At 29.6% G+C, this 22,981-nt stretch overlaps 1 protein-coding gene across 2 annotated transcripts in view; it reads left to right on the forward strand.

Moving 5' to 3' along the window:
- The window catches only part of LOC113511860 (uncharacterized), a 55,082-nt gene extending 33,187 nt beyond the window's left edge, over nucleotides 1-21,895 (forward strand). Inside the window, exons 7-14 of one of the 2 annotated variants that reach the window (XM_026895584.3) lie at nucleotides 9,311-10,538; nucleotides 10,619-10,752; nucleotides 11,191-11,341; nucleotides 13,858-13,987; nucleotides 18,507-18,673; nucleotides 20,340-20,459; nucleotides 20,778-20,848; nucleotides 20,923-21,895. In XM_026895584.3, coding sequence (XP_026751385.2) covers nucleotides 9,311-10,538; nucleotides 10,619-10,752; nucleotides 11,191-11,341; nucleotides 13,858-13,987; nucleotides 18,507-18,673; nucleotides 20,340-20,459; nucleotides 20,778-20,848; nucleotides 20,923-21,607 — 2,686 coding nt within the window. In that variant the 3' untranslated portion in view covers nucleotides 21,608-21,895. The remainder of the gene's footprint in view (nucleotides 1-9,310; nucleotides 10,539-10,618; nucleotides 10,753-11,190; nucleotides 11,342-13,857; nucleotides 13,988-18,506; nucleotides 18,674-20,339; nucleotides 20,460-20,777; nucleotides 20,849-20,922) is intronic. The other variant, XM_031913681.2, reaches the window with a different exon arrangement.
- The last annotated feature ends 1,086 nt before the right edge of the window (nucleotides 21,896-22,981 follow it).

Below are 22,981 nucleotides of genomic sequence, written 5' to 3' on the forward strand. Positions count from 1 at the left end.
GAAGGGACGGTCTATTCTATGCCGGGACTACACGCTGAACACAATCGTAATATAAATTTATTGAGTTATCCAGTTTTTAAATATCCTAAAGACCATCCTATGGTTCAATTTATAATATCTAAGAAATAATTCCCAAATAGCTGTTTAAGAGACTGTTGTGGTTTCAGAACTAACATCCATATCACCGCAATAATAAAATATGCAAGAGGATCGTTCGTTTACTAAGAATTTTCTCATTTTGTTACGTAGATATTCATGTAAATGTGACTACGTGGTTGTAGAAATAAAACAACCAAATAATATAGCTGCAATTGCTCCTTCATAAAAACAAATTGAGTGTATTGACTTGTAAACTACCTGTGCTTAATATGGTGTTTATGTTAAAAAAGAATTTTAGATTTTAACAGGAATCCAATGTTCTGTAAAAATTGGGTTTGAGTAAATAATAATCAAAAATTACCCTTTTTTATTAAATACCAAATATAAGTTCACTTAGTTTTTTTTTTAATTTAGAAGCTTTTTTTACATTTCAATCCTGCATCTGCATATAATAAAATATATACTTGATTGAAAATTCTAATTTTTCGACGAATTGATCATTATTAATTAATTTTATTAGTTAAATTATTTCGGTGCATATGAATTTTGATAGGGATTTGTTGAATGCTATAGTTCACGTGTCATCTAGTCATGAGCTATACAGAAATGGATATCACAAAAATGTACTCCATTTAAGTATACTAGTTTCGATGCTAATCGGTATACATTATTGAAGTACATTTATTGATATCAAATATTTATAAATTAATATCTATTTTATAGATTATTGCGTTTAAAATATATTTGATAAAACTTCAAGTGTATATTCAATTTTCAGTTGTATTGGTAATTACCTAAGAAGATTTAAAGAAGAAGATTAAACTTATTAACAGCAGTTTTTTAATGTCTTCAAAAAGGGTACTACATTTCTTTAAAAATTTCGATTCGCTTATATTTTTATATCTAGATATTTATAATACGCGATATTATTATTGCTAATTACGAGCAGATTTTGATAATCTTATTGAAAATGATAAGGATTATGCTCGAATAATTTTTTTTGTATATTTCAATTACTTAAGTTGTTACTAATCGAGAAATTATCTAGACGTTTTTTTCTTAAGTTTTTAATCTATTATCTTAGTAGGTAATTACTGACTGTAACTATTTTCAAGATATTTGGTTTAATCAGTTAGAATACATAACCATCCCATATGGTCTCATCTTATAGGTATGCCAAATTTTACGACGAATGATAATAAGCTATTAAGTTACCAATTGATAATAACTAAAACCATTTATACATTTGTAATAGATATTAATAAAGGTTTTCTATGTAAGCGTTTAGCAAATATGCTTTCAAAAAAATCTATATTTCTAGTACCTACTATCAACCACAGTAATTTTACTAAGTGCAATAAATAGGGATGGTCCGGAACCGCTGCTTTTAGTGAAACGGTTATTCTAGTACTTAGTCGTAGCGATGGTCGACTAGATGGAATTTAGTCTAAAGGTATATTATATTTAGTCTATTGGAATAAAAAACAGTTACATAATTATTTATGTTTCTTTATTTGATTTTAAATTTAATAAATAGATTTATATATTTCGATTACAAAAAACTATACTATTGTGAAATGTAGGTAGAAATAGGTGCCCAAGATAATCTAAGATAATAATATTAATAGAATACAGTAAAAAAAAAAATTATCTGATGGGTAACCAGATAAAAAATTGTGTACCTATATATAATTCATAAATCATCATCATCAATAGGTTTATTAGGTTCGTCTTAATGTAAAATTGTATCATTTATGATAAATATCGTTAGGGCCCATACGTCGTCCATTGCTGCACATTGGTTAGGTTTCCTTTATATATCGTCATAAAGCTCAGTTTAACGATACATGCATTCAGTGGCACTTTTGAGATCGTCACTCCATCTCGCGGGTAGTCATCATACATAGTTATCTGTACGTAGTTGCTCTCGGTTATTGGTAGCTCGAACTACTCGTATGTGGTCAACCATTGCTAATTTAGCCAGCTAGCAGTTTTTTCAAAATATATAATTCACTTCACTTCTGTTGCAATTAAAAAAATATACAATTTAGAATGATAGTATTTTTGTTACTAAAGTTATGTGCTTTACTCATATTATACTAGATAGATAGATGTGAGAACGTTGTTGTAAATAAAAAAAAATCATCTTGCAGCAACACCTAAATTGTCTTAATATATCTATTAAAAATTTGGAGTTACAAAAAAAAAGAGTTTTACTGTTTCTAACTCCAAGTAGCAGCCCGCAGAACTATTTTATTTATGAATCCTCTCGGGACGATAACTGCAAGCTAAATTTCAGCTCACTAGGCCTAATGGGTTTTTGATTAGATTTGTTTGGTCACATATTGCGCGTTGGAAAAGTCTTCGTGCTAGTAAATTTTATCAATACGTTAGTATATTGCCGCTCACTCGTTAGTATAGTAACTCATAATAGTTTTAGAACTATTTGACCTGCAAGATTTTACCCTTTAATAACTATTGACCAAACTCAGCCCATAATCAGGTATATCCATTATACCTGTTATTGCAATTTACACAAGTATTTATTGCCTTTTTATCTTGCTTTTGTGTAATTAAGTATTGATAATTCTTATACTCCGTTTCATTCTTTAAAGGAAATAATAAAGAGTTTTTATTGTTTCATTCATAGTTACAAAACAGACAGACAAATCGAGAAACTCCTCCTTTCGAGAGTCACAAAGCTATCTCATCCGTGGGTATATACCAACTAACTGCTACTATTCAGTAAATTGAGTATCTCTTCCTGTTTGAATTGCTTAATAAATTCACCTTTATTGCAAGTGTCTTAAAGAAAACTCTTGTTGCGTGTAACATAATTATTTACGGATAAACTCAACAGCTCAGTATAGCGGTGGTCCCCAGAATATCTGATAAATAATTGTGATACAGTATAATAATAGTTTACATTGAAAAAATACATAAAAAACCCAACTTTTAAGGGATCCGTACCAAAAGGGTACAAAGAACCCTTATCCTGTGACTTTGTCTATCCGTCCGTAATATATTTAAAAGACAAATAGTACATTATAATTCGTAACAATGTTTATCTTTACTGCTTCCTTTGATTTATATGATTTATATCCAAATATATACTTATAATAAGTTTTCATTTTTAAATCACTAATTTATATATTTACTATACTATAGCATTAATTTTAATTAAGGCACATGTATTAATGTACATATACATTATTTTTATAAACAACTAGCTGACCCCGCGAATTTCGTATCACCTAACAGTCAATTCTTTAATTTATTCGTTTTTTTAAATACTTATTCTGCTATTCGGGACGCCGGATCAACTGTATTTATTTATGGTGAACAATCTCTAAATAATAAATATAAAATATAAGACATAAAATATTCTATGTACCCAATAGAAATCAGATATAAGCCACTGGATTATTTAAATTGTGCCCTCCTAGATCTAGATTCAAGGACTGTTCGTACTTGACCTCTGTAATAGTGGTATCGGAAGGCACACGTTCTTCAAAGCGTTATTCAATAAAATACGTGAGTAGCATACGACCCACCCATTCTCTTGGCTGTAGTGTGTCCGGGATAAAACTGTGTAAACGCTGAGGTTCTTAGATGATTAATTAAATTATTGAAAGACCTACTTCGTGTCTATATAAATTGAAAAGATGATAAATTTAATCGCGACCGTTATTTTTGGCTTGCGAAACATATTATGGCTATTAATTATATATGAATGTTAAATATAATAAATGTCTTCAAATATGATCAAACCGTATTTTAAAATTTCATTACAGTTATTTACTAATTGATTGAGCGTTTTCATAATTTTGTTTAGTAAATTTATTTATTACCAGCTGACCCGGCGAACTTCGTTCCGCCTAACTGCGCGCGGTACTGGACAGTACTTGGACATTGCAACATTATTTTATTTTTCTAAAATAAAAGATTTTTTCTTATGTAAACGTAGCCTGAGTTACTTCTTATTACATCAGCTACCTGCCAATAAAAAACCCGTCAAAGTCGGTTCAGCCATTTCAGAGATTTGCCGGAACAAACAGACAGACAAAAATTTTAAAAAATGTTATTTTGGTGTATGTACCGTATATATATTCATATACATGTAGTAAAAAACGGTTATTTCAATATTACAGACAGACACTCCAATTATTTATATGTATAAATACATTCATGTACATACTATAGAGTTATTACAATGTTCTTATGAAGGTACTTAATGTGAATCCTTTTTGGATATAGCAAAATATATAGTATACATACGTGCATCACTGTCAATTTAGGTGTTAGATGATACTTTAATACTTTTACAAATAATTACTGATTTTTCAATAACTTCGATTTATATTGAATAAATGAATTAAATTAAAAATTCAATTGCTAAATTAATACAAAACAATATAATGTTTATAATAGCAGCATATTTGCCAGTTATCATAAACAACCAAATTTCAATAAGTTTAATCAACCGACTTTAAATAAAGAAGATATTCTTAATTCAGGTTTTTTATGTTTGTTACCTCAAAACTTTGTTATTTATGAACAGATTTGGTGAATTCTTTATTATTCTGAAAGGAATCATGTTCAGGTGCATCTCATAGAAATTTTATCAAATCAGTTCAATAGTTTCAAGTTTTAAATCAAAATGACTGGTTATATCCCGATTGAAGTTGATTTTTTTTTTGTGGAACTAAATCTATTATTTTCATGTTACTCATTCAATAGAGACAAAATGATTGTCAGGATATTTTCCGTAAGGTGACGATGCAGTAAGAATACAATATGTCATCTTTCTTTTTTATCCTCAGGATGTCGTAAGAGCTGTTTACGGGAACTTGGCATAATACACCAGTACAAGAGAAGGAAAACTCGAAATAAAACCTTATTGCAAGCAGCTTGGATCGCTTGATAACAGTAGACTAATATTTTTCTTTTATGGCGAGAGATCCATAGCCAACTGTTGGGATTGTTACGATTAAGGATAGTTGGGTTATTTTACAAATCTTTCCTTTATCATCACATAAAGTTATCCACGGTTAAATACAATATGTGTAGATGTTATGTTACAACATCTAGATGATTTTCTAGAATATGATCTTGTTTTACAGTTAGTACGGTTTGTTTTATTTTGGGGAAATATATTAATATTAAATAAAAAGGGTATATTTATGAATAATTTTCAATATAATTATTTTCTAATGATGAATAACATCACCACTTTAACAGTATTGTGTCATTATCCTTTCCTTTTACTAGACATAAAAATTTCGTTATCAATTTTTATATTTGTGTTATGTGTACATGTATATGTATTTTATAAAGAATATAATAAAATCGAACGTCATTATACGAAATTATTAGCGATTACGATTATAGAATAAGAGATTACTTATTTACGTTGAATAACATCATCAAATTAGTACCTAATATCCTTATTATTACATTGCACGTCACAATAGTCAATTACTTTTTAAGCACATTAATTGGGGAACGTGTAACTAATGAAAAGTGAAATACGACGTTATGTATTGCTTAAATACCGATTTTATAACGTGAATACACGTGAACCTCTATCAGGTTAGGAAACGGTTCATCAACCTGAAATCCAGTGATAAGTAACTTAAATTAAAGTACACAGTTTTCCCAGAATAATGTTTCTACAATATTATAAAAAATAATTCTAAATACTTTTATACAAACGGCGGTGGCAGTTTTTTTACTACTGTAGTGGAAAGGGGGAAAAGGGATTGTTAGTAATGGTGACTGAGAACCCCATTGGTAGTAATATACCCAACCAGGTCGAATAATCGCGGTTCTCTCTGGAAACTATCATGGTTAATTCCTGATGAATTTATCATGATGGGCTAACTGACCTGTTTTCATTCTCATTTATCACCCTTCACTGGTGCTCCGCCAGCGTATTCTGTTAGCGCAGGCGGTGTTACCATATCGTTTTCACCCATAAAAAAAAAACTATAGTGGTAATCTAGTAAACTACCCGTAAGATGGTAAATAATTACCGTAGTCTATAGATATCTGTAACACCAGAGATAATTATTATTATAATGCTATGCTTGTATTACTAGTTAGCAATGCAAGCATAGTATTATAATAATAATAAATTAATACTTATTAAAAAAATCTTATACCCAGCTCGATGAATCTTATCTTATAATTTACAGAGGAAACTTATTAGATAGTTAATTCCATATTTTGAGTAAACGTGAGAGGAAACTACTCTGAAACCTGTGTATGGCTATTTGTTTTCTAGTTTCCATGACCATTCGGAAGACGCTGTATAGTCTTGTCTAGAATTTGAATCGCTCTTGTCTGTAGTTTTATTAGTAATCTTTGAAGCTAATCAATATCGATTTTTATTTACAAACATTTTCCTGTTTTATGACCATAGTCCTATTAACAGGATTATGAACAAGTATTTATTAGCAATTATCTTAAGTAAGAAAATTTGTTCCTTATTTTTCATTCTTAAATGCATAAGCCTAATTTTTACCAACCAGTCTTTAATCACGAGTAATATTTATTTGGAGTAGGTACATTTACAATTATATTTTTTATTATAAATTCGTAATTTTGTCTGCAATATTGTATTGAGAGATCTAATATATTGCATTATCTTAATGTACAAAAAATCTTATCTAATTTTAATGAAATTTTGTAAAAGTTTATTGTGTTCTCCAACTTGAGAGATAGGATAGTTTTTATAGCAAAATAATAAAAATCGGGTAGGTAATATTCTATAAAGTCAACTAAAGCACAATACATTGCTAAACAATTCAATTATTCAACAGACATCAAGAAAATATGGGTGCTATTTATTATTGTTAACCCAAAAGCGTAAACAATTTGAAATCCTTCCATTGTAATATAAACAATATAACTCATTAAATTATTAAAGGAGAGTATAATCTGTAATTCTGTATAATATTACAACACAATGTAAAACTGCTCAGAATATTGATGACGACTTACTAAGTAAGAGTTACTAAAATATATTATAAAACATGATATATATTTATTTCAATGATTTAAGAATATAAGCAACTAATAGAAGTAGTTGAAGAACTATTCAAACCCTATTTGATTCTCAGTACAAAGTCAATACTACCTATAAGGGAGTAATTTTCTTTATTGCCTATACGTACATTAAGCCACATTTAGCTAAATGGGTCTGTGAAGTTCAATAGCTTTTACGTGATGCCCGGACAAAGAAATTGACAGACATATAAGATCTAAAAAGTAAATCTTTAACACTGTGATTCGCGCAATTGTATAACAAGAATTCTTTAGAAATATATTTCATGATTATTAAAAATTAATTTGGGTAGTTTGAAATAGCAAGTTATTAATTATTTGAAATTCAAGAAAAGCAATTAAAAACGATCAGATTTATTGAAAATCTGCATAAAACAGTCTTTTATGCAGATTCAGATGAGACTTCGTTGAACTTTGATCTTGGTGATCCTTTTCTTTAAAAAGCGTCAAAAAATTATGCTGAATTTTGCGGCTAAAGATTAATTAATTTGTTCACCCTTTGAATTAAAATTCGCTTTATTTCCGAGAGGTAATTAAAAGGGTCTGTGTGTTACCGCTAAGTCTCTCAAAGATTTCCTTAAAATGTTAATTGGTATTATTTATCTTAGCATAATATCATTGTTAATAATACTTTACAACATAAATGATAATTTTATGGGTGTGGTTTATATTATTATGTGATTTCTAGCATTGAGCTGTTTAATAAAATAATATTGATGGGGATGATGCTGAATGCTTGTGTATAATTTAATATCGCATATGGTTATATTTCCGTGAATCCAAACAACTTAATGATCTCAAAGTGCGTAACACTATGTGTTCACTGAAGTGACCTATTTAGTTGTCCTAATTTCATATAAACTAAAAAAGGGAACTATCTGCGTCATGATATGTCAATAGTCGGCCATCATTCCGTCGAGTCAGCTTGCAAAGTCTGGCAGTCTGCCAGAATTCGCTTCTGTGCATTTTCCGTCGATTTATGATAATTTCATCGGGTTGGATTTTACCCAAAATATTGGATTGTGTCTTTAAATTCATTAATTTCTTACATACAAGTAAAAACGTAGTAGACATTGGCTATAAATTCATGAACATTAGTTATAACCATTCGATTAGTATAACATTTGGAATTCGATGTAGGTGCTTAATAAACTTATAAACTACCAAAATCTGTTACTAAATATAACCAGTCATAGGCATGTTACTGTGTCTAAATGATGTTCTAGGTTTACTATCGATCTAGTTTTAGACTTTATTTTAGGAAATATATTTTCTAAATAGACCAGATTTAGATGTTTTGATTGTCCTTTTACATATATATTGACTGGTTTCAAGAAAGTTTAAAGACTATATATTAATTATCTGGGATCTATTTACATATTTATCTTTTACTAGCTGCCTTCGGAATTTCATGTTTCTAACTCTTTCACATTAAATCGAATAAAATTACGTTAATTTCAGATACTAAATCCTATTTGTAAATTATTTAATTATTATTATTTCAATTCCTTTATTGTATTTGCATCATATATATTTATAATTATCTTCAAATATTTTGATGTTTATAGTTCTTACTAATATTATAATTGCGAAAGTGAGTTTCTTTGTTTATTTGAGACCCTTTAGCACATTAACGGCTTAATCCAGTAATAGCTAGAGTTAATAAAAATATATTGAATATATTATAGGTTAATCTTTACTATTTTAAATAAGGATTCAAAAATAACTAGTTGTAGTCCACAATTCAAATACATTTAAGTACTTATCCGTTCTGTCGTGAAATATTCAGTTGGTACACACCTGAGGAGCTTTAAATGTTACTAAGCTGGAGAAAGATTTATGGGTTTTACATCGGTATATTCTTTCGCTACGGTAAAAGCTAAGTTAAATAATAGTATCTAAAATTTGCACAGTATTTCATTACATATATTCTCGTAAAAGACAAGAAGACTAAAACTAAGATAACATGTAAATAGGAGTTTTTATTAATGTTCAAATAGTAAATTTCTTTTAATGCCTATATTAACTGATTATTTATAATCATTTTCACGTTTATAAAAGCAATTTTATATTATATCCCATGATTGGAATTTTTTTATTGTACTTATATAATAGATATTTTTATAATACTTTATTGTTCCAGAGAAACTCGAATAGCATCTGCTGCTGTATTATCAGGAGGTACAGGACGTTCAGAAAGAACACTTACAGCTTTCTTTGCTCTTCTGAATCTAGTACCAGGGCTAGACGGTGAAAATACATGGAGGCAAGTCGGGCGAGTTGAAGGCCGCAAAGTTAGTCTTCATACTATTGTATGGCCAGGTGGACGTCTAGTAGCTCATGGACAGTCAGACGGTGCACGCACCATTTTTCGGATTGTTACTGCTCTAGCTCCACCTTTTGTAATGGAAGGAGAACTTGACGAGGATGGTCAATGCCTTCGAGGTTTACCTTGTCACCGTCCGCAAACTTCTGATCGTGATAATCTCACGCTTGCATTTAATGATTTAGACAGAGACACAGATCAAGAAACAAGTGATTTCTTTTTCCCCACTCCTAAACCTATGTACTCTAAAATGGCTACACATTGCTGTTATGGTTTAGCTATGGACCTTTTAGAAAATATAGCTCAAGAATTGGAGTTTGATTTTCATTTGTATATAGTAGAAGATGGTTTATACGGATCGAGAAAACTGGTGAAACCATTCCATAAATTTAATGAATATAGGAGTACAACAAATGAATTTTTATTAAACCAGCAAAGCTATCGTTCTCAATACCGTAATGGATATAAATTATATAGTGAAGACTATATGTTCGGAGATGATCCAGAAGAAGATCCTGAAAAATGGACTGGTATTGTAGGTGATTTAGTTTCTGGAGCTGCTCATATGTCATTTGCAGCTCTAAGTGTATCCTCAGCAAGAGCAGAAGTAATAGATTTCAGTCAACCATATTTTTTTAGTGGAGTTTCAATATTAGCTGCACCAAATCAAAGACCTGATATACCTTTACTAGCATTTCTTCTACCTTTTTCCCCAGAATTGTGGATAGCAATATTTACATCACTTAATGTAACTGCAATCGCTGTAGCAATTTACGAATGGTTATCACCCTTCGGGTTAAATCCTTGGGGTCGTCAAAGATCAAAGAACTTCAGTATATCAAGCGCCCTTTGGGTGATGTGGGGTCTCCTATGTGGACATTTGGTCGCCTTCAAAGCCCCAAAAAGTTGGCCTAACAAATTTCTTATAAACGTTTGGGGTGGTTTTTCTGTGATATTTGTCGCCAGTTACACTGCCAATATAGCCGCCTTAATAGCCGGATTGTTTTTCCATAATGCCGTAGACGATTATCAAGGACGAAGTAATGTATGTATTTATTTTCTTAAGTATTAATTGAAAATTTTGTTGATATACAATAAGTGTATAAGTGTACAATTTATTTTTAGTGGCTTTCTCTGCGTGTGGGAACAGCCAAATCATCTGTATCTGAATACTATGTCCAACGCAATAATCCACAGCTGGCACAACAAATGCGTCGTTATGCGCTTCAAGATATTGAAGATGGTATACAACGGCTCAGGTAAAAGCTTTTCTTAAAATATTTTAACTTTATTATATAAATTCGCCATGATTTTTTTTTATTCTGCACTAAATGTAATTAATAATTTTTGATCACTTAATAGTAATAATAATAGGGAAGTACGGTAGAAAGATGTAATAGTTATTATTTTATGGTACACCTGTAACTATTTTATTTTCCTTTACTATTTCCTCTATTATGTATTATTATAGAATAATGTTACTCAGTGATATATATGTTTTTATTGTATTTTTTATTGTGGCGGGGTATATTCACACAGTACTCTCGGTTTTAGAGGACAGTTTTTGTACGGAACACTTCACGTTTATATGGGTATACTTAACGTGTTTACATTGTAAATATTATGTTTGTTTATAAAGTTCAAATGCAACAATTCTCTGCAAAATTTAATCCTATATTTTTTTAAATTATTTTTAGAAATGGCACATTGGATCTTCTTATAGCAGACACACCTGTTTTGGACTATTATCGTGCTACTGATCATGGTTGTAAACTGCAACGCGTAGGTGATCATACTCTTGCTGAGGATACATATGCGATCGGTATGGCAAAAGGATTTCCTTTAAAGGTATCTATTATCTGCAAATTTTTAATAACTATAAATGTACGTTGGTAACAATCTGGATTCTTTTCACTTACCTGGGCCCGCTTTTTTATAAAAAGACTCATTCTCTAAAGATCCATTGTAAACGTTATTCTTGTTATAATAGTCTAACAGCGAGATTATCTGCTATTTGTTATTCTGAATTAAAATCGTTTAGTATTGCTTATTTTGAAAGCAAAGGATAATGATTACTCTACCTTAGAATTTTTCTTTATAAAATATCAAGAATATTTGTAATATCATTGCTAAATAAGAAAAAACACTACTGACTTAGCCTGCTAAATTGTTCAATCTATATTTTTCACTAAAGTATGAAGTAAGACGTTTTTTTATTTCATACTAGCTTTAAAGGGATGTAATTCTTTACTTTTTCGAACGATTTTTTTAATATTTTATTAGCCAAAAAAGATGCAGCCATTCTAAAGAAATGCTCTTATATATATTTGGCAAGAAATATATTAATTTGGTAGACAGCCATAAGCAGACACTAACATATACAAATAATACGATATATACATTAAAGTTTCACATAAATCATATGAAAAATAAAACTTTGAATATAAAAAACTTATTAAATCGATCGATAATATTGTGGTACAAAAAATATGTTACCTCTGCGTTGACTCGCGCTGATGTTAAAATGTAGGCCGTGCATGGCATTTTCTAATAAGATATCTAAAAGCTACATCTATATCGAGTAATGTATATTTTCATCAAGAGTTCGTATAGAAGGGAGAACCAGTGGTGGGGGATGGTTCCGGATCTTTGCTAGGCAAGATTGATGGATAACTCACGAGCCTTCTAATGTTGTGATCGATAGCAGGATGTCATGTAGCGCAGTCTGCCGAATATATGTCATTTTATCTTGACATTGTTCAATATACGAAGTACCTTTGAGGTTTACGAGGACCAGTGACATAAATCAATGTAGGAGTTTAGACTGTGTTATTTCTAATAACATCGATATATTAGTAATAACGTATTCATGTTGAATAAAACAAAATTGTAGTAAATGTTGGTCAAAAATATAAAGTAAAATCATTATGTTTTTGGTCAAAATTGTAATAACGAACAGCATGGTAAATTTTTAATCGAAAGTTTTCATTTCAATATTTTTTTTTTTATGATTTTTCTTTTAAATTTACATGTAAAGAATATAATCATAGAAAAAGGCTACATATGACATATTGGAAACGATTTACATATTGGTTGGACCGATACATTTGCTATGTTTGTTCTCGAATTCAGTACAGCATGTTGGCTCTACTGACCCAACATCCGCATGTTAGCAGCCAATTCGGCAGATCAACCCGACTGATCGGGTATATTATTATTCTTGTCATGCAGTGAATAAACGCTTTAATGTACAATAAAAAAATTAATACCTTATTTGGCATGGTTTAAAATTGTAAATGATTTGATATTAGAATCAAATAAGACTTTTTGTAGTAAATATATGACTTTACGAAGCACAGAGTTATTTATATAAACTTTTTCAGACCCCCTGTCGTCTCAAGTGATTAGGTTGTTACGTTGTTTTATGATTACATATACAGTGACAGCTTTGTCAACGTCCGATTACGGTTCCAATATTTCAAGATTCAATTATAGACCAAATTTTGAATATTAAAAATTCATGCTGGAGAAATTTCTTTGCAGAATACTGTAAAGTAAAATGATGTTCTAGAAATAAGTAATTAATCAATCATAAATCTCTTTAGAATTTTTGTCTGTTTGTCTGTATGTTTGTGCACGCTAATCTCAGAAACGGCTCAACCAATTTGAATGTGGCTTCCACTAATGCATTGCGATTTGATCCATTTAACATTTATTGATTATTTTATTTAAATGGGTCATAAATAGAAAACTTATACCAATTTAAATAATCAGATATAAAATGTCATAAAATAACGGATCAGTTGAAATGGCTGAAACTTTATAAAGGTAGGTTATCATACTTTAACTCATAGGATATTTTATATAGCGATTCACGCGGGCAGTACCGCGGGAAACAGGTAGTTAATGAATAAAATTATACTTAACTATACTTATTTCATAAACAATTTTCTCTTATCTCACTTGTATCTCTCCGTATAGTTCTGGCATAGAATGGGCCACCCCTTCCTTTCCCTTGGGTGTCGTAAGAGACAACTAAGGGAACTTAATAGTTGAGGGATGGGCAGCAGCGCACTTCTTAAAATACTCCGAAACTTAACTACGGTTGTCAAGTTATCTATGTCCAGTAGTGGACAGTTAAATGGCTGATAAAATAATATGATGTGTAAACATTCTGGGGTTACCTATCTTCTATTATTAATATTTTTTAGACAAATAATTTTGATAAACTAGTTTGTCACAGTATCAAATATATTCTCGTATAAGTACTTATAAGTTTATAATTACTACAATATCAATCGTATCATTCCACAATATGCCGAATTAATATTAAAGATAGAAATAACTGTTTACTTTTATTTCAGGATAGTATATCGGCGGTCATAGCTAAATATTCATCAAATGGATACATGGATATTTTAACCGAAAAATGGTATGGAGGTCTACCTTGCTTCAAACTCAGCCCTGATTATGGAATTCAACCAAAACCACTAGGTAATTGTATTATTTATTAAACATAATGTACCATATCTGCGATTTTGTCACAGTGACCCGGACATGTTGTTCGGCCAAGATAAAAACCTTTATTCATTTTATGATAAATAATACCTACATGTATTTTAAATTTCAAAATTATTAATTATTGATTAAAGATTGCTTTCAGCATTATTGCGGACTTATGCCCGCCTTACTGTATTTATACAATTGTATCGATACATTTATTAATTCCTTTGCTTAGTCCCTATATTGTAGGAGCCAACATCTAACAGACACTGCATTTTACTAAGAATGTGAAAGTTTGTTACTCATTTAGGCTGCTGAATGAATAGATAAACAGGCAAAATTGGTACATAGATTAACGATATCCAGGGTATTATATATATAGGGTACTTTATACTAATTTATCTAGACAAATCTGTGAGTTACAGTTGATATAGAATATAAGTTAGAAAGTAATAATTTCAAGAAACGTTTTAGTCTGGCAAACAATTGTATTAAATAAAGATGAATGCTCAAGTACCTACTATTTAAGTAAGTTATTAAGTACACTAAATATAATTAATATTTTCCTTGAAAAGCACTATTCTATGCTTTAGCATGGAAGATATGCTAAAATGATTCAAATAAAACACGAAATTCAAAATATATTGTAATAAACATACATAATAATTATGTCTTATACAGAAACAGATATTTTAAAACATTGCATGGATGATTTTACAGTTGGCAACATTTTTACCTATCCCTTATACTTAATTAAATTACCATTCATAATTTAAAAGTATTAAAATATTCCACAATTGAGTACAAAAATTTTTATCATCCGACTTTTAACTTTCTTATCAAACATACAAATATTCAACGGTAGTGTTTGGAATCCATCTTTCAGCTTGTTTTACTTGTAAATGTTTATTATTATTATACATCTATAGGTTTATTTGTAGACAGAAAGTTCGTGGAAACTCACATAATATTATCTTAGTTGCTTTTGGTGTTTTTGTTTGTTTATAATGCCGTTATTAAATATGTTTGTCAGCAATCATTATCATTTTAATGTATATTCAGTAGATACATATATCTACATAGTCAGCTGCCTCGTCTCTAGCGGAAATTTCATTAGAATTTATCGCCACCCCCGCGTTAATCCAACCCCTCAACGAGGCGCTGTGTAGGGAGAGGTATTACCGTCGGTCGACCTAAAAGATTAAACATGGGATTTATCGTTTGAAAAAATGAGCTGAAACGAAGAGTATGTTTATTTCTTATTTAGTATACTCTTGTCAAAACATCCTTAAAGTAAAATGGCTTGAGGAAATTATATGATACTGAATTATTCCCTTGTGAAGGGCCTGGTACAGCAATGGACAATTAACGGCCAAAATAATGATCATAATGAAGTATTTCCCTCGTGTTGTAACCTTATTTAGTCCTCGAAAACTTTATTTGGGGAATAAGCATAGGTATCATATTCTTTTAAACTTTTGTAACTTTATCCGTAGAATTTTAATACATCTTTAATGTATTTAGATAACAGATATTTCTCAATTACTACTACTATTACAATTACATTTAGTTTTATTATTTAAGTGATATTAGTAATGTACTCGTACTATTAAATACTCTGCTATTATTTCAAATAGAAAATTAATATTTAAATATTTAAAATTTTTTTGGCAAGTACATAGCACAGAAACGTTGGAACGTTATACTCAAGTGGATATTTTTAATAAAAATTATGAGCAATTTTTATTTAGTGAAATTGTTTTTTTAGTAATTATTCTCTAGTTCATCATATGTTGATAAATCAATTCAAATTAAGGTACGCATTTTTCTTTAAGCAATCAACAATTCTGGTGTACCTACTATCTAAGTAACAGGGTTGAGGATATCTTGTAGTCTGAACTGCATAAAAAAACCTCAGGATCGGGGGAAAAGAATTGTTAATACTGGAGTCTAACAGCTCTATTACCAACAGGATGCCCGGTTGGGTCGACCTTCACATGGTTCCCCTTGGAAGCTGTAGATGAAATCTTTACATCCTTACCTATCGTCTCTCACTGGTGCCTCACCAGTGTATACCAATAGTGCAGGCAGGGCTACCACTTCATTTCTATCCATAAAAAAAAACCTGAAAAGATCTGTTATAAAATTTCGCGGAGTCAATATGGTTGTTTAGTGGATACATAATTAAAGTTTGATTCTCACGAAAAAAACCGACTTCAGTTGTGATAAAATATGTTGTGATAAGATATATTGATTTAAAAATTATACTACTAAAACGATTTTGTTAAAATTTCTATGAGACCAAATTGTAAATATATCCTTTTAGATGAAAATATATAATATTCCAAATCTGTTTTGAACTGACGTTGTTACGAGAAAACAAACATACAAAAAGAAAAAATACAAACTAATTGAGAACTTTTTTTCTTTTAAGGCGGTTGATAACTACAGATTTACTTAATTTTCCGTATTTGTATTCGACATTGTTAAAGTTTCAACATTAAATATATTAGGTGTCACATTTTGAATTAAGCGTGTTTACTACATGAGCATTTTGATTGCGTTACGTATTCTTATACAACTTGGAATGACAAACAAGCTGTCGATTTATGTGATAAGTGATAACGGTCAACATATCATGAACAGCATCATGAATATCATGGAAGATATAGTGTATCTATTCGGCATAAAGCTTACATTTTTTTATTAGATTCAATGAGGTTTAGTTCAATGACATTTAAATAACTAAAAGTGAAATTTATTCCAATTAATTAATATTATAAAAATATGTAATAATAAAGTATAAATATCAGTTAATGCCATTGATTACAAATACAGGTAATGTTTGTTCATATGATTCGATGATGAATCCCTCCGTAATATACAATCAATCAATATAACAATCTGCTCCTATGGACATTCAACAAATTGCCGACCTGATGGATTGTGTAATTGAATCGATTCGGAGTAAGCACGATAATCAAATCTATTGTTGGTTTTAATAAGAAATGTGTGAATTAGCTAATGATTGAGGTTTGTCCACAATCGTTTATTTATTTATAATCTTCCTAGTTTTTAATCCTGTCTTTATTTGCATGATTAGAACAAATAGCCTATGCTCTTCTATATTATAAATACTGTTTTGCTTTCACAACTATAAATACGCAGTACAATTAGCAAACTAATAATAAAAATTTTAACTAATTTTCCAGAAGTACAGACACCCTTGTTTGGGGGACACGAGTATATTTATGGGTTTTTATGCTTTTTCCAACAGGTGGAAATGTTTTTAATTCGTCTGTATTATTTTAACACGTTATTATCTCTAATTTTGAATTAATAATGATAATTCTTTTCAATATACGATTGAACTTAGCCCTTTGTAGATTTCATATTAAGTTTATGATAATTTAATTTAAGATTTTTTCCACATTCTTAAATTTCCTTAAAGAAATTCCATTAAGAGGAATAAACCAGTCTATGTACTCTTGTAACCCTAACTGCATTTCTATGTAATATATTTTGTATTATAAATTTTATAAACAATAAAAAATATGTTTCATATATCTGTGTATACCTAATATAAAATAGTCTGTTTTTTCGCATAAATATATTTCAACACGATTTGTGTTTCTATAGCAATGAGAATAATTATTGGTCTCCTTTTGTTGGCAAAAATTAATTAAAAAATAAAATAACAAATTAACCTTTTTTTAATATTACTAAGTTTTTAAATTGTTGTAATTCAGAGTTGACATCGATCAAATGACTAATAAAATTTTAATTAAAGGCAATCCAATTGAAATGTCATTTCATATTTTTACCGTAGAGATGAACTTTCGTCTAATTTAAGCTTTTAATAATTGTGATTTTATTAAAATAAAATTATTTTATAAAAAAATTGCTCTACAATATATATGGATAGTTATTATCTTAATGAAATATATTGAAAATAAAAATAATTAAATACTATAGTATTTTTGTACTTGTATTTCTACTTGTATTTTTACTTGTATTTCCACAAGTGTACTTTTAACGCTGTAGTATAGAGACCAGGTAGGCTATATGACGTAACGTAAAAAGAATAATGGCGACCATAAAACGAATAATCCGGTAATATAAAACAAAAAAAAAATATATAAAACGAAACCCGTGTCTCACACGGTGACAATTTAAAGATCTTAAGACGTAATTTCCAAATATATGGTATATATAGACAACTTATAAAATTACTTTATTACGCAGTGAAAACAAAAAAAAATGTATATTTTCTAAGTTAATTTTATAATTTCGTCATCAGTGTCCCATATTTATGTTCTGCATTGTTTTAGTACCAAATATCAAATTAAAGTTTATTGCTGAACAAAAAAAGAGTACAATTTAGTTGGTTTGAATATATTCTGAAAATAAATGTTCGCTCCAAATTATTATTTTACTCTGAACAATAACCTCGTCTAATTTAATTAAATTAGACGGTAGTTTTCATTAAACAAATTACCGTCATTTGAAGGTGTGGCAGCGGTGGCGGGCGTGTTCATTCTACTTGGAGTGGGAATGATCGTTGGCTGCCTCATATTGATTCTCGAACATCTGTTTTATAAATATACATTACCGGTCCTACGGCATCAACCCAAAGGAACTATTTGGAGGAGCAGAAACATTATGTTTTTTAGTCAGGTTAGTATAATTTTTTTACAATATGTGAATTCATTAATGTTATAAGCAAAATGCTGCGGAAAATGTGAGTTTTTGTTTGGTATCCGTAGTGTATAACAAGTATCTAATAAATATAGAACCACAGACTAGTGGAGGATGCGACGGTGTGTCGATCTGTTAACCGCGCATTTTCTATTTACACATCACGGCAGTAAGAAAGTCAGTGCAAATGACCAAATATTTTATTTGTATAAAAGTAACCTGAACAGTATCAATGCAGTGAGAGAATAAATTAAAAATAAATCAAGAAAAATATATGCAATTAAGTTTGCTTCTCACTAATTTTACATGTAATAATAATTGATATATATATATATATATATATATATATATATATATATATATATATATATATATATATATACATACAGACAATTCTGGGATTCCCTACGTAATGTAAGTGAATATTGCGCTGACGAAATAATAAAGCTAATTATTGTATTAATAATAAAAACTTGTTAAAGTAGTAAGTATAAATAAATATGCAAGTAATAATGATTTGTAATAACTAAATTGGTAAACCAATCCACAAATTGTCTGTCATTAAGTATAACAATTAAAATAATAGGTGCTATGGTTATTCAGTATTGGAGCACCTATATAATGTCAAAGGCTATCTGGGTTCCGTAACTTTGCCAAGGGGCATCCACTCGCACTTTGAAGGCACTTTGTTTGCTCTACTCAAGCGTGAAGCCAAGATGGCTTCTGGTAGGATTATGTCGGCCTAACCACAGTTCACTGCGGCTTTTAACGCTGAGCGACCACTTGTCTTTATAGGCGCGACATAATCTTTTTGAATTGTGTTTGTTACAGTTGTTTTCAATAATTATCATAATGTTTTTTATGCGAAATCAGTAAACCCCGATTTACTTGTATGTACCGCTATTTGATATTGATCCTTTTTATTTATTTATCTTTTTCCATACTAAGTACCTCGAGGGGTAGGTAAAGTAAAGCAAGTAAAAAAATATTCTTTTCTTGCCTCATTCAATATCAATTTCAATCATATATTCGGATTTTTAAGACTTCCTTCGATAAAAATAATCTGTCTTATTAACTCTTGTCATAATTGAACTCAATTGAAAAACGCGAGTCATCATTGACAGTTTCTTCTTCGCCTTTTGAAGAATAAACTATCCGTCTGCGCAAATAATTACAATTATACAATTCAAAATTATAACTGTAATATAATATTTTCCTTAAAAAAAAAAATAATCCGTTGTGTCTAATTTGTTATTTTCTTAATATAATACTTAATATAATGTATTTTGTTGCTAAAGCTCTTTTTAGCGAAGTTTCAGAAACTTATATAGAAGTTCAATCGACGTGAAACTTTGTGCAGTCTTTAAGGATAAGGATCGAAATTCTCACAAATTGGTGTAAACAAACACTGACTTACTTGTAACATAATTGTATATTTTACAATTTACATAATAATTAATACATATTAATATTTAATAATAACGATAATAAAAGGTACATATATGATAATAATTACATCATTTTAAATAATAATAAATAAACAGGTATTGTAGTAAATATAAATATAAATTTAAATTAATTTATAATATCTGAAGCAAATTAACGATGTAGTAAAATAAATAATAAAAATTTATATTTGTTACAGAAACTATACAGATTTATAAACTGTGTGGAGTTAGTGTCGCCTCATCACGCTGCACGAGAACTAGTTAATACCATTCGTCAAGGACATTTCACTTCACTGTTCCAAAAGAGTGTGAAAAGGGTAATTGGCGTTATTTATTATATAAAGGATGAAAGGGAGAAATATAATATTAAAAAGTTGAACTAATGGTTAACTTTTTACATAAAATTTTTCCCCCTTTTAATTTGAATTCTTATTGTAGTTTTAAGAAAGTATAAATAATATTCTAAATATTTATTTATATATATATAATAATGTATAGAGTAATTTTATGATAACAATAATGAAATAATTTGTAATTGATTATATTAAAAGATTATGACATATTTCAATGAACGTCTCTAAAGTTGTATTAAATTTACTTTGTCAGATTACGACAGGAGTGTACATTTGTTTCAGAAGGAACATGAACAACGCAGACGCCGCAAAAGTAAAGCACAATTATATGAAATGATACAAGCTATACGAAGGTAAGCCCAAACGCAGTATAGAAATGTATTTTTATTAAAAAGATATATTATAATTATCTCTTATGTCTCTTTAGGGTGCAACAACGTGACCATTCTTTGGGCTCTATAAAAGAACAAGAGCCAGCAGAAACAACTGAAGTATCAGAAGAACTAACTGAGTCTAAATTTCTATCGCCATCTCCTGAAGTTCCAGCACGTTCCCCAAGACAAGGTCGTTCTCCACGACAACTTCGTTCACCAAGAGGACGTCGAAAAAGATGTAGCCTTGCTGGTCTCAATGTGCGAAGATTTAGCACAGACTCTGTACTTGATTCAGAGTCGGTGTCCGTTTCCAATATATATGAGCGAACCAGTCTCAATATAGGCAGAAGACTAAGTAGAGACATCAGCTGTCTAACAAACTCACCACCTGATATTAACAGTCGTCTGAGAACGCCATCACCTATGGTCAGAAGAGCTGAAGGCTCGTCTACAAGATCTTATCAAGATGTTTCAGAGAGATCTGATAACTATATAAGTATAGACGGACCAACATCTAGAGCTAGTGTAGAGATTTTAGTTTCTGAAGAAAGTGACTTGCCACCAGTACCACCATATCCCAGAGTACCACCAATGGGCGCGAGATCAGAGCTGTCGCAATTATCTGAAGAAGAACTTATAAGACTATGGCGAAGTTCAGAGCGTGAAGTTAGAGAAGCATTGTTGGCAGCCTTACAAGAAAGACGCGCCAATTTAGATCCAAAACAAGATCCTGGATGAAAAGCAGTTAACGGTACATTTTTTGGAAAAAAATGGTCAGTAGAATCACTTAGAATCTCTCATCGCTGCAAGACAAGAGAGCGATAAGGAGTATCGACATGAATATGTGCAGTGGTTGAGTTAGTGCCTTTTTTATATTGTTTGATGCGGACACGTCTTGCAGGCGTTAGTTAGAAAATCGGTGTTCATTTCAGTGTCTTGCTATTATTATTATATTTGAAGGGCTGCCTTATTTTAACATTTAATTGCTTCACAATTTCTGGGTCCGCATCAAACAATCTAATGAATGGTACATTTAAATTTTGAGATTTTTACGTCCAGAAATCAAATTAATCATTTAATAGAACTTGAGGAATTGTAGATTTGCGAATTATGATGTATTATGATTTTATGTAAAATATAAAATAGCGGTGACCAGAAAGAAGATAAAGTGCTTTATCCTATATAGTTGATGTAGTGGATGATAGATATTTTCATTCAGTAAATGAACATATTAATGTAAAAATAATATAAGAATAGCACAATATTATGAAAGCAATTTAAGATTGTGTGAAAGTTTAGTCAAATATAATATTAGAATAACCTAATTTACAATAGAAATGAAACACCTAACTAAAATAAATTTTTAATCATCGTGTTGGATAAAGTAGATAAAATATTCATATACTAAACAAATATATTTTAACTCTTAAATATATGAAACAAATAGAATCAATGTTTATTATTTTAATTTACGAGGATGAATACTTACTTATTATTTATAGTTTTGTTTCAATCTTGAAATTTTTAATTTTTTGTTATTAAATAAAAACCAGACGATAATTCATACATAAAAGGTGTGGTGGTTCCTACATTTCAGATGAACGGCTATAATAAATGAATGTGTGCATGTATGTTAAGTTTCAATATATTTGGTGTACAAGAAGATGTATGGAAAAAATTATGTAGAGGTATGGTATGGCATCGATCGAATAAATACACGATAACCAATATAAAATCTTTATGTAAATAAATATTAATAATTATAGTTTTCTTTTTATATATATAAATATTAAACACATTAATAAAGAGAAATATTTATAAAAAAAATCAAACACATGTGTTTGAAATTTTTTTTAAATAAACTGATAAAATTGTCACTACATAGAAATATTTGCTGTCTAATGTGACAAACTACAGACATTTATAAATGGGGTATTGTTTTCTTAGATTCAAAATACGCATTTTTTGCGATATCCAAATATTAAAAGTAGTAAACAGGACAAAAATATTAATTTATCTTCGATACCAGGCTTAGACTTTTAATCGACTTCGACTTGCCCGGCCGGTTAATTTATTACTTTAAAAAACAAATTATTGAATGATTAGAAATGA

The sequence above is a fragment of the Galleria mellonella genome, unplaced genomic scaffold (assembly GCF_026898425.1).
Source record: "Galleria mellonella isolate WM207_F2 unplaced genomic scaffold, CSIRO_AGI_GalMel_v1 utg213, whole genome shotgun sequence".
NCBI classification, from domain to species: Eukaryota; Metazoa; Arthropoda; class Insecta; order Lepidoptera; family Pyralidae; genus Galleria; species Galleria mellonella.